The sequence below is a fragment of the Peromyscus leucopus genome, chromosome 1 (assembly GCF_004664715.2).
Source record: "Peromyscus leucopus breed LL Stock chromosome 1, UCI_PerLeu_2.1, whole genome shotgun sequence".
Taxonomy (NCBI): domain Eukaryota; kingdom Metazoa; phylum Chordata; class Mammalia; order Rodentia; family Cricetidae; genus Peromyscus; species Peromyscus leucopus.
This window is the reverse complement of record NC_051063.1, coordinates 185130680-185143148: the sequence shown is the minus strand read 5'-3', so window position 1 is coordinate 185143148 and position 12469 is coordinate 185130680. Positions and strand designations below refer to the sequence as shown.

At 42.5% G+C, this 12469-nt stretch overlaps 1 protein-coding gene across 1 annotated transcript in view; it reads left to right on the top strand.

Annotated features, from left to right (window-relative positions):
• The first annotated feature begins 888 nt into the window (after positions 1–888).
• Nlrp2 (NLR family pyrin domain containing 2) overlaps positions 889–12469 on the top strand; it is a 54512-nt gene continuing 42931 nt past the window's right edge. Inside the window, exons 1-3 of the mRNA XM_028862541.2 lie at positions 889–1168; positions 1846–1893; positions 8255–8311. Of these exons, the coding sequence (XP_028718374.1) occupies positions 889–1168; positions 1846–1893; positions 8255–8311 (385 nt within the window). The remainder of the gene's footprint in view (positions 1169–1845; positions 1894–8254; positions 8312–12469) is intronic.

Genomic DNA, 12469 nt, shown 5'->3' with positions numbered 1-12469 from the left:
GCTGAGGGCAATGAATGAAATAACTCAAGGTACATCGATGCATATTTAATGTGAACAATTCGGTGAACTTAGAGATAAATATATACATCCTCAAGCCATCAGCAGAGGCTATGTGATGAGTACAGTCATCCTCTTCTATATGAACAGGGCTGAAAATCCATGTATGTTGTCCATAAAACTTTACCCCTCTCCAGGATCAGGGACAAATGAAAATAACTTGCTGTTCAAATGAGTGTCAAGATATTTTTTCAACTCAAGTTCTTGATTAATATTGTTAATATTTAATGCCTGCTATAGGAATTGATTTTTAGAGTCCTGGGTTTTTTAAAAACATGCAGACTGGAGAGATGGCTCAGTCGTTAAAGGCTAGGCTCACAACCAAAAATATAAAAACATGCAACCATGTAAAATATATTGCCTCTATTTAGTTTCTATTCTCACTTAGAGTTCTTTCTCCATGTGGTTTGTCTGTAAACATGTACACATGCTTTTACCTCTCAGATTCAAAACTCTATCTCTCCATAAACTCCACAAGGTAACTACATATCAGGTTGGTGTGGAGACTGGCATAGATTCTATCAGCTTATTAATACTCAGTGAGCTTAACATAATCAATGATTTCCTAGGAACAGGAGACGTGGCATTGTAGACTTCTAATGTGACTCTAGAGGCTTGCATGTTTTCAAAGAGATGAAGACTCTCAGATTAACCCCTTAAATTAGGCTAAGGAATGGAACTCTACGTGAAAATAACCACTACCAGGAACTGAATTAACTGTGTGAATAGCTCTGTCATGGCACATGGTATTTGAGGTAAGAAAGCTGACTCTTTTCATTTCTTCCCATAGTTCTGTAAAGCTGGAAGTTCAACTCTTACCTGTGGGTCAGGATGGAATATCCCAATCTGCCCTATATCAACATGAAGGATGTCCTGCAAAAACTGGACCACAATGAATTGAACAATTTCAAGAGAGTCCTAAGGACCTATCCTCTGCCAGATGCCCTGAAACAGATCCCCCAGATTACATTGGACCTGGCCAATGGAGTTCAGCTAGCAGAAATTCTCGCAGAGTACTGCCCCACTGGTTGGATGGAGAGACTCACCCTGCAAATCTTAAAAGAGCTAAACCGTGAAGATCTTGCTATATTAGTAGCAATACAAATGGAACGTAAGCAAAGACCATTTGATACTGTGTCCTAGAAAGGAGGGAATTCCTTAAGGGGTTAGTATATGTAGAAATAAGTCAGATGTGATGGATGGCTCCTGAAATTCCAGTGCTGGGGAAACTGAGGCAAGAGGATTGCTTTGAGTTTTAGACTAGCCTAGGCTATATGGTAAGTCACTGTCTCAAAAAGAGATGAGGAGATAGCTCAGTTAAGTGCTTACCATGATGACATAAGTACCTGAGCCTGATCCTCAGAATTCTTTTTTTTTTTTTCAAAAAAGCCAAGCACTATAGCACACATATAATCCCAAAACTGAGAGGTGAAGATTAGAAGATCCCTGGGGCCAGCCAGCCTAACCTACTTGCTGCTGAACAACTGGCCAATGGAAGACTCTGCCTCCGAAGTTTTGCATTGGCATATGGTGCCTGAATACCAATGCTAATGGTTGTTTTCTGCTCATACATGCTGGCACACACACACACACACACACATACACCCCTCTCTAGAACCTACGATCTCAGAACCATCCCTGAGCTCCCTCCTGCAGGATAAACCTCAAGTACAATCAGAAAACAACTTGGTGCCCCCAGAAGAGTCAACCTAGATTGAAAGAGAGAGTTGTAACTCCTCTAGGATCTGGGTTCTGAAAGATGCAAATGTCTTCCACTTTCTTTTTCAGAAGCACCATTGAAAACACCTGGTAAAAAGGATTCTACTTTCGAATTAGGTAAGTTTCTTGTGGATAATTTTTATTCATGGAATATTTGAAGACTTGGAGATTTCTTTAAAAAAAAGATGGAGATCTCTTTAAAATAAAAAAAGATTCTACCTTGAATGCCAAAGGACATGAGGGTGGTGAGAAGTAAGCTGTCCCTTATCCTGGGAGATAGGCTAGGATGGGATGCTGTTCCCTTTTTTTCTTTGTTCTTTTTGTCTGAAATGTTATATATGTACATAATGCTTTTCAATCATTTCCACCCATATCCCATTCCCTGTAGTTTAGACATCCTCCATCTCGCTGTCCCAATTTCATACAATCTTTTCCTTTTTAAAGCCCTTTGAGTCAACTTACTGTATTTGCATGGGTGTTGAATCATCTACTAGATAGAGCATGCAATCATCTCAGGGTTGTGTTTCAGTTTCATTCTTGTTGTTTCTTTTGTTAACCAGTAAGTTTAACTCGCATTGCTTAAAGAAGCATAGGAGAGGGCCTATTTGCAGGAACACTAGGCACCTTACCAATGGATATGTCACTGAGGAAAATATTGTTCCCTCCATGATGGAATGTTGGGAGGGGCAATCTTATGCAGGTAACCACAGCAGCCTCATTGTGCATGGAACACAGGGTCCTGTGACACTCCCTCTTCTTTCTGGCTCTTACATTCTTTCCATCCTCTCTTCTGCAAATGTCCCCTGAACCTTGGAAGGGGTGATGTAGATGTCAGTTTGAAGCTGAGCAACATGCAATGATCACTTAGCCCCAACACTTACAAGTCTGCAGTTGATCACCATTCAGTAACAAAAGCTGACCTAGAGCAAAGATCAATAAACTATGCAATCGCGAAAGCCAAATAAAGACCTCGTCATCTTCCACACTTCTGTTTTATTTGTTTTCATGTAGATGGCATGCATACTGATGTCAGGGGTCAACTTGTAGGTCTTGGTTAGAATTTCCCATCTTCTGCCTTGTAGCTTCTGTATCACACTCCGACTATCAGCCTCAGTGGCAAATGCCTTTACCTGCTCATCTCTCTTGCCATCTCAACTTTTGTATTTTTTAAGTGGTAGAATACAAAGGGAAATATCTCAGGGAGGTACGTAATGTTCAAACGTCAGTGTCAGTTAAGCAGCTTTTATGGGATACTGCTTGTTTTATGTTTGACTTTAAGACAGGTTCTCACCATGTAGCTCAGGCTGACCTTGAACTCAAAATCCTCCTGCCACAGACTCTCTGATGCTCATTATGGCCATGTGCCTCCGTGACCAGTCATCAAACAGGTTTTATATGAAAACAGCATGCCTATTTGTCTTTATTACCTGTATCTGCTTTCCCACAGAAATTAAAAGGTACAGGCTAAGCTATCTAGTTAAAAAGCAAAAAGTATTTACTGCCTGGCCCTTCAAAGGGACATTGATTGACTGGCCCTGGCCATCTTAGTTTCCTTTCCTGTAGATGTGATAAAATATCTTGACAGTGGTAACTTAAGGGAGAAACTCATAATTTCAAGTTATAGAACATTGTGGGAGAGAAGTTATAAAGTCAGGGTGCCTGAGAGAAGAGGTCACATTACACCCACAGTCAGGAGCAAAGGGCAGGGTCTGGGGTAATTGTTCAGCCCTTAAGAGCATTTACTGCTTTTCCAGAGGACCTGAGTTGGGTTTCCTCAGCACCCACATCAGGAAATTCACAAATGCCTGTAATTCAAGCTCCTGAGAATCCTACACCTTCTTCTGGACTCCTGGAGCACGTGAACACAAGTGACACACATACTCGCACAATTACGCAGACATACACATAAAATAAAATGTCAAAGTGAAGAAAGCAATGAATTAATACATGCATCACAGCACTCAGCTTGCCCTTTCCATGTTATACAGACCAGAAGACCCTGCTCAGGGAAGCGTCTCATCACAACTAAGATGGGTCTTTCCCTATTAATTAACCGTAATCAAGACAATCCCTCACATGCCATCTCAGAGGTTAATAATCTAGACAATCCCTCATAGATGTGCCCAGAAGCTTGTTCCCTCTCTGTTGAGTTGACTGTTAACTATCATACGGATTTGGGGTATCAATTTTTTTTCAATTTTCTCTTGATATTGCTGGTGTACTATAAAATATGACTTGGGCTCAAAGCAGCAGTAAATGTAAGATGATTTAGAAGGTCCCATGACCATTTGTGCCTAAGCCCAGACCATCCAACTGTTTCTAGAGGTGTGTTAAACCATCAACTGAGTCATAAGATCTATCAGAGCTGGGATTTGACATGGTTTTAAGGAATTGTGCTTGCTACAAGGTACATGTTCTGAGTAAACCAGCACCAGATAATGTTTGTTCAAAATATTTATTGGAGAAAGTTTGAATTTGTTCAAGGTGCACAATGTTTGACCAACAAATTATTTGTTTGACCAACAAATAATCTGTGTGGTGGTTAAATCTAGATTAAGCAATCCATCACCACCCACATTTGAACCCAAGAACTTAGTTGTGAGATAAATGAGTTTATTCCTTTCTTCAAGTGTCTCGTTGTATAAAGAAGGCTGGTCTCAAACTTGAAATCCTCATGCATCGACCTTACAAGTTCTGGAATTAGAAGAACGTACCACCATGTTTAAGTTTGGATCTTGTACATTCCATATTTAACTGAGGTCATACGGTGCCTGCCTGCCTGCCTCTAACTCCTTTCATTTGGGATTCGTTTATTTTATTTTATTTGTGTATATTCAGGGTTATGCACTCCCACATACACCCATGCCCATGGAAACCACATGAGGACTGAAGGCATTCTTTGCCTTATTCTCTTGAGATTGGGTCGCTTACTGAACCTTGGGCTAGGCACCTATGAATTAGCAAGCCACACTAGCCCTCTTTTCTCTGCCACTTACCACACTGGGGTTGCAAGTGTTCATGGCCAAGCCCGGGTTTTTACATGGGTGCTGGGGATTTGAACTCTGGTCTTCAATGTTTGTACAACAAGCACTCTTACCTACTGAACCATCTCCCCAGCCTCTTTAAAAACTTACTCCCAGCTTCTATGGCAGTGTTGTCCCAGCTCTAGCTCTTGCACATGACCAGCGTGTCCACGCAACACATTTCAGAGAGCGTCGCCTTCAGACTTGATTGGTAACTGGCCGCTTTCTCAGCATACCGTGCTGTCCCTGCTTACTGTCACCTTGTTTCTAGCCAGCCAGTTCCCTCCTGAAATCGTGCTGATGGATGCTTTCAGTGTGCAATCTTCCCTGAATTTCAGATGCTTGTGCCCAGTTACCTCCTGGGTATTTTTCCAGAAGTTCCCTGGATTCCCCTCTTAACTTTACCTTTTGTGTGTGTGTGTGTGTGTGTGTGTGTGTGTGTGTGTGTGTGTGTGTGTGTGTATGGGCATGTGCATGTGTTCTTTTGAGTTCAGGCTTGTGCGTGCCACAGCCACATCTGGAAGTAAGAGGACAACATCAGGTGTTAATCCTCTCCTTTTGACTTATGTGAAGAAGGTCTCTTGTTCTTTGCTGCTGTGCTCCAGGATAGATGAGTCATTAGCTCCCAGAGATTCTCCTGTCTCCATCTCCCATCTCACCAGAGGGGCAGTGGGGTTTCAGATGTTCACTACTGTGTCCAGCTTTTTGAGGGCTTCTGGGTATCCAAACTGAGACCCTCACACCTTGAAAGCAAGTGCTCTATCCACTGAGCCTTCTCTCCAGCTCCATAACTCACCTACACACAACCCAATGTTTAGTTTCAAATCCTTCTTTCACTGAGACTCACACTCTGTTCTGTGGTTATTCATTCCAGACTCCAGGGAGTTCCTCCTCAAGGCTTGTTAATGCCTTTAGGAATGACCTTATGTGCCTCTGTTCCATGCTGTGTGACACTTTGTTCAATGGTGGGACACATAGGACAGTGATCCCATAAGATTATGACGGGAATGAAAAGTTCCTCTCAGATGACATCAGAGACATTTTAACCTAGCAGTGCAAAGAGTACCTTGTGTGTTAGATGTGGTTCTGGCATAAGTAAAACCAATCCTACTGCTAATAGAATTAAAGCACAGAATGTATACTTATACACAGCGCCAGGGCACAGCGCCATGGTAATGAATTTGTCATACTATTCATTTTATCCTTGTGGTATATACCTTCTACCTAGAAAGGGGTGTGTTCTGGCATAGGTAAACCTACATGTCCATGTGTAGAGAGGTGTGGCTGCAGAAGATAGAGGTCAATGCCTGCTGTCCTCAGTTGCTCTCTACCTTATTATCTTGTTTTATTTACTTTTCTCATTTTTTTCTTAGAAAATTTCCTATGTTTTGGTCACATCCCTCCCATCCCTCAAACTTCTCTCAGATGCATCTGCTCTGCCCTTTCTTACACACCCAACTTTATGCCCTTCTTTTAACTCATCAAGTACAGTTTTGCTACCCATATACTCTTAAATAAATGGCCTCCTACTGGAACATGATGAACCTACCAGGAGCCTTGGTTCAATTTGCAGGTAGATGCATTGCACACCTGTTCTTCTGTGTATGTTGTATTTCTGTGTATATGGCTCTAGGAAAATCCCCATGCTTCCTTCTGCACAATTTCTCTATTAAAATTGGACTTTTAACATCAAAAAAAATTGGTTCTCCCTCTTCCCAAAACTATCAACTGCTAACTGCTTCTCAGCCAGGGGTGAGATTCTGTGCTCACCTCCCCTCTCCCTGCTGGATTTTGTCTAACCTGAACCTGCATATTCTGCCTCCACCACAGTGAATTCATATGCAGCTGCCCTGCTCTGTCCAGAAAACAGTTTCCATCCACCAACTATGACTCTTACAAACTTTCCATGTCTTCTTGTGCTATGATCCCTAAGTCTTGGGAGGGGGAGGATGTGATAATGGGCCACCCATGTAGGAATGGGCACAGTCTTATTCTCTGTGCCTTGATTGATTCTTCTGTTAGTCATCTACTACAAAAACAAGTTTCCCTGATAAGAGTTGACCACTTCACCAATCTACGTCATTTTCTATGCACTAATGTCGCTTACTGAGATGAAGTCTCTACTGAACCTGGATCTTGCCAGTTTGGCTAAACTGTCTGTCCAGTAAGTCCCTGGGGTGGGTCCCCCTGTCTCCATCTCTCTGGCACTAGGATTAAAGATGTGTGCTTCTGCACCTTAAATAGGTGCTAGAGATGTGAGCTCAGTTCTCCACCCCTTCCCAGAAAGCACTTTACGAACTGAGCGGCCTCCTCAGCCCCTTAGAAACACTTCTGTAGAGTCATCTGCAATATTACTGGCAACAAGGGACTGTGGAAGATGTTTCCAGGTCCTTGACCTCATACCCAAAGAACTAAAAATAGGGGCTCGTGCAGATTTGCAAAACAGGCAAGATGACTGCATTCAAAGCAAAGCTATAATGTGTAATAATACAGAGGGATGAAACATCAAGATTGACAGCAGGCTGCAAGAGTGAGTGTTCAAGAGCTCTAATTTTTCTCAGGGCTTCCTTTTATGGGGTTCAATAGAAGGTGCTGGTTACTAAGGGGTGCAGTTTGAGTGGTTCACTGTTTTGATAGATTAGGTCATGTATTCATTTTTCCTACTGTAAATGTCCCGTCCACATAAAGCATCTAATTTTAATGATCTACATGTCATGAAAGCTTACTAGAGGACAAAATTTTGCTTTCTTGCTCATGCACTCAAAAGCAGTTGAGGCCAAATCAGCCTTTCTAAACTTCATACGCAGATACATTGGGAATACACTTGATTAGAAACTATATAAATGTATTACCTAGGGTAGCAAAGATTCTTGTTCAGATGTGGCATGGCATAGCCAGAGGTTTCTGAGGTTGCAAGGTGCAGTGTTTGGAGGAAGGTGTATTTAAACAGTACATTCAGGTAAAGGAGCTAGCCTGCCAAGTGCAACATTACAGAGGGTGGAGTATGCATAATCCAAAAGTAAATGGGGTTCTCGGGGCACTAACCTGTCTTCTAGATATGCCTGCAGCAGCCTCTGCTGTCTCACATGGAACTACATCTCTTGATTACATCAAGAGGCTGTGTTATATGATTGGATTGCACCTCCAAGACTCATGTGAGAACAGTCTGTGGTGTACCAGATCCCACAAAACAACCCAATGATGCGTTTCTCCAAATGAATCCCCCTTGCTAAGCAACACATGAATACCTCCTAAGCTGTGTTGGAATTCTCTTACCAGAAAAGGCACATAACTCCAAGGTCAGAAGCTAACACACTTCCATTTATACGTCCAGGGTCTCCTTAACATTCTCTTTGTGTAATCCGGGAATAAAATGCTGATGCTCTGTTGGTTGTGCTCTCTCCAAATCATGGATCTCATACAATGACAAATGACATGTGTCTCCCTTCTTTCAGGAGCTGCAGATCATTCACCATTTCCCCAGAAAAACATGCAAGGAGCTGAAAAACAAGGTGAGTTTTACAACATTCACTGTAAGGTAAGCAAAGCCCACATCCTCCTTCCAAACTCCCTCTGAAGAATTCAGTCTCTTCCCCTATCCTGTTTCCTCTACCATTTTGTTTTGATAGCTTCATCTATGAGCATTGTTTCTACATCACTCCAGCCTGTCCTTCCCCACCTCCAACTCCTTCACGTCCCTTACTCTCCCTCTCTAATCCATGATCTCTTGAATAACTTTTATATTCTCCCAGTTCACAACCAATGTTTTCTTTATTCTTGACTCATTCGCTATATCCTAACCACAACACCACTTCCCTCCACTTCCCCCCGTTTCCCCCCACCTCCCTCTCCCACAGATCCACTGCCCTTCCATTTCCCTTCAGAAAAGTACAGGCATCCCAGGGATTTCAACTGAACAAGGCAAAACAAGTTACGGTAAGACGAAGCACAAGCCCTCATATCAAGGCTGGGCTAGACAACCCCGTAGAAGAAAAAGAGTACCAAGAGCAGGCAAAAATCAGACAGTCCCTTTCCCACTGTTAGAGAGTCCCACAAGAACACCCAGCTTAACAACCACAACACATATGCAGAGGACCTAGTGCAGACCTATGCAGTTTCTGTGACTGCTGCTCAGTCTCTGACCCCCTCTGAACCCTGCCTAGTTGATTTTTGTGAGCCATGTTCTCCTGGTGTCCTCAACTCCTCTGGCTCCTACAATCCTTCCTCCGCCCTCTCCCACCAGGTTCCATGAGCTCTGCGTAATGTTTCTGTTGGGTGGAGGGTCTGCATCTGCTCCCGTCAGCTGCCGGAGGAACCCTCCCTGATGTTGACTGGCTAGGCACTGATCTATGAGGATAGCAGAATAGTTAGGAATCATCTCATTTACTTTTTTTGGTTAGTTGTGTTTGCTTCATCCCTAGGTCTCTGAGCCTTCCAGCTTTGGGTCCCCAGCCACCCAGGCAATGTTAGGCATAGGGTCCCTCTTGTGGCATGGGCCTCAAGGCAGACTAATTATTGATTGATCATTCTGACAAGCTGTGAGCCACAATTTCCCCCCAGCACATCTCAAAAGCAGGACAGGTGTGGGTTGAAGGTTTTAAGGCTGGGTTGGTGTCCCAGTGCCACCACTGGGAGCCTTGTGAGGTTACTAAAGATGGCCACTTCAGGCTCTCTATCCTTCATAACTAAGAGTCCTAGATAGAGTCACCCTCATAGGTTCCAGAAAGTTTCCACTACACTAGGTTTCAACATAGCCCCTAAATGCCTCCTTATTCCAGTCATCTCTCATAGTACTCTCTCCCTCCATCCCTCCCTCCACAAGCTGATAGCTCCTGTTCCCATCTCCCTTGCCCCCCAAGACACACACAAAATCTATGCCATCTCCCCTTCCCCAGAAGATCCATGTGCCCCCTCCAGAGCCCTCCTTGTTGCTTAGCCTCTCTGCATCTATGGATTGTAGTGTGATTTACCTTGACTGCTAATTAATGTCCACTTATGAATGAGTACATATCATGTTTGTCTTTCTGGTCCTGGGTTTCCTCACTCAGGATAATTCTTCCTAGTTCCATTCATTTGCCTGCAAATTTCATGATGTCATTATTTTTTAAAGCTGAGTAATAACTTAAATGTGTAAATGCCACATTTTCTTTATCCACTCTTTGGTTGAAGAACATTTAGGGTTTCTGGCTATAATGAATAAGGCCACTATGAACATAGCTGAGTAAGAGTCCTTATGGTAGAATGGAGTGTCCTTTGATTGTATGCTCAAGAGTGTTATAGCTGGGTCTTGAGGTAGATCCATTCCCAATTTTCTGAGGAACCACTATATTGATTTCTATGGTGGCTGTACAAGTTTGCACTCGCACCAGCAATGGAATATTCCTCATGTCCTCTCCAGCAAGAGCTGTCATTTATGTTACTGATCTTAGTCATCCTGAAAGGTGTAAGATGAAATCTCAATGTTATTTGAATTTCCCTGATGGCGAAGGATGCTGAAGATTTCCTTAGGTGTTTCTCAGACATCTGCAATTCCTCTCTTGAGGATTCTCTGTTTAGATCTGTACCCCATTTTAATTGAGCTGTTTTGCTTGTTGATGTCTAGTTTCTTTAGTTCTTTATATATTTTGGTTATTGGTCCTCTATCAGATGTGGAGTTGGAGAAAATCTTTACCCATGTAGGCTTCCATTTAGTCCTATAGACAGTGTCCTTTGTGTTAAAGAAACTTTCCAATAAAAGATGTCTCTTTTATTATCAATCTGAGTGCCTGCACTATTCATGTTCTGTTTAGGAATTTGTCTCCTGTGCTGATGAATTTAAAGCTATTTTCCTACTTTCTCTTCTATCAGGTTCAGTGTAACTGGATTTATGTTAAGGTTTTGATCAACTTGGACATAAGCTTCGTGCAGAGTGATAGATATGGATCTATTTGCATTCTTCTGTATGCAGACATCCAGATAGACCAGCACCATTTGTTGAAGATGATTTCTTTTTCCCATTGTGTATTTCTGGCTTCTTTATCAAAAATCAGGTGACCATAAGTGTGTGGATTTATGTCTGGGTCTTCTATTCCATTGATCAATGTTTCTACTTTTATGCCAATACCATGTGGTTTTCATTACTTAAGCTCTATAGTACAGCTTGAAATTAGGGATGATACCTCCAGAAGTTCTTTTATTGTTCAGGGTTATTTCAGTTTTCCTGGGTTTTTTTTTAATTTTATCATATGAAGTAGAGAATTGTCCTTTCAAGGTCTGTAAAGACTTGTGTTGGAATTTAGATGGGGATTGTGTTGAATCTTAAGATTGCTTTTGATAAGATGGCCATTTTTACTATGTATTCTATGGATCCATGGATATGTGAGATCTTTCCATCTTAATATCTTCAATTTTTCAAAGACTTGAAGTTTTTGTCATGCAGGTCACCTGCATGGTTACAGTTACCCCAAGATAGTTTATATTGTTTGTGGCTAATGTGAAGGGTGTTTCCCTGATTTCTTTCTCAGTCTGTTTGTCCTTTATATAGGAGGGCTACTAATATTTTCAGTCAATCTTTTTTTTTAATTTTACAATACAATTCAATTCTATATATCAGCCATGGATTCCCTTGCTCTCCCCCCTCCCGGCCCCTCTCCATCTCCCAGCCCACCCACCATTCCCAACTCCTTCAGGGCAAAGCCTCCCCAGAGGACTGAGATCAACCTGGTAGACTCAGTCCAGGCAGGTCCAGTCCCCTCCTCCCAGGCTGAGCCTAGCAACCCTGCATAAGCCCCAGGTTTCAAACAGCCAACTCATGCAATGAGCACAGGACCCAGTCCCACTGCCTGGATGCCTCCCAAACAGATCAAGCCAATCAACTGTCTCACCCATTCAGAGGGCCTGATCCAGTTGGGGGCCCCTCAGCCATTGGTTCATAGTTGATGTGTTTCCATTCATTTGGCTATTTGTCCCTGTGCTTTATCCAACCTTGGTTTCAACAATTCTCGCTCATATAAACCCTCCTCTTTCTCACTAATTAGACTCCCAGAGCTCCACCCGGGGCCTAGCCGTGGATCTCTGCATCCGGATCCCTCAGTCGTTGGATGGGGTTTCTAGCACAACTATTAGAGTGTTTGGCCATCCCATCACCAGAGTAGGTCAGTTCGGGCTGTCTCTCGATGATTGCCAGCAATCTATTTTGGGGGTATGTTTATGGATGTCTTTTATCCAACCACTTCACTGAAGTTGTTTATGAGCTGTAAACATTCCCTGGTAGAATATTTGGGGTCACTTATGTATACTATCATTTCATCTTGCCACCACTGATACCTTTATTATTGCTATGTGTAAATATACATGTGTGTATGCACACATGCATAAACAACCTACTAAATTCATTTAACATAATCATATGTACATGTGGTACAAGACGACCACGTGGGACTGAATAACTTAAAAAGAACTGATTCTCCTCTCAGCAACCAGTAACCACCTGTAGCTCTTCATCTATGTATGGGGCCATGTGGGATTTCACCTGTCTACATTGGCATGTCAACTGGTGATGTCATTATGTTGGTCTTGTTTTGGCATCCATATTGTTGAGACTTCTGTTCCTCTATCATTTTTAAGGGACACTAGCAACAGGAGTCACAGTTTCCACTCCCCTACTATGATGTTGTTCCCTGAGTCTTAGT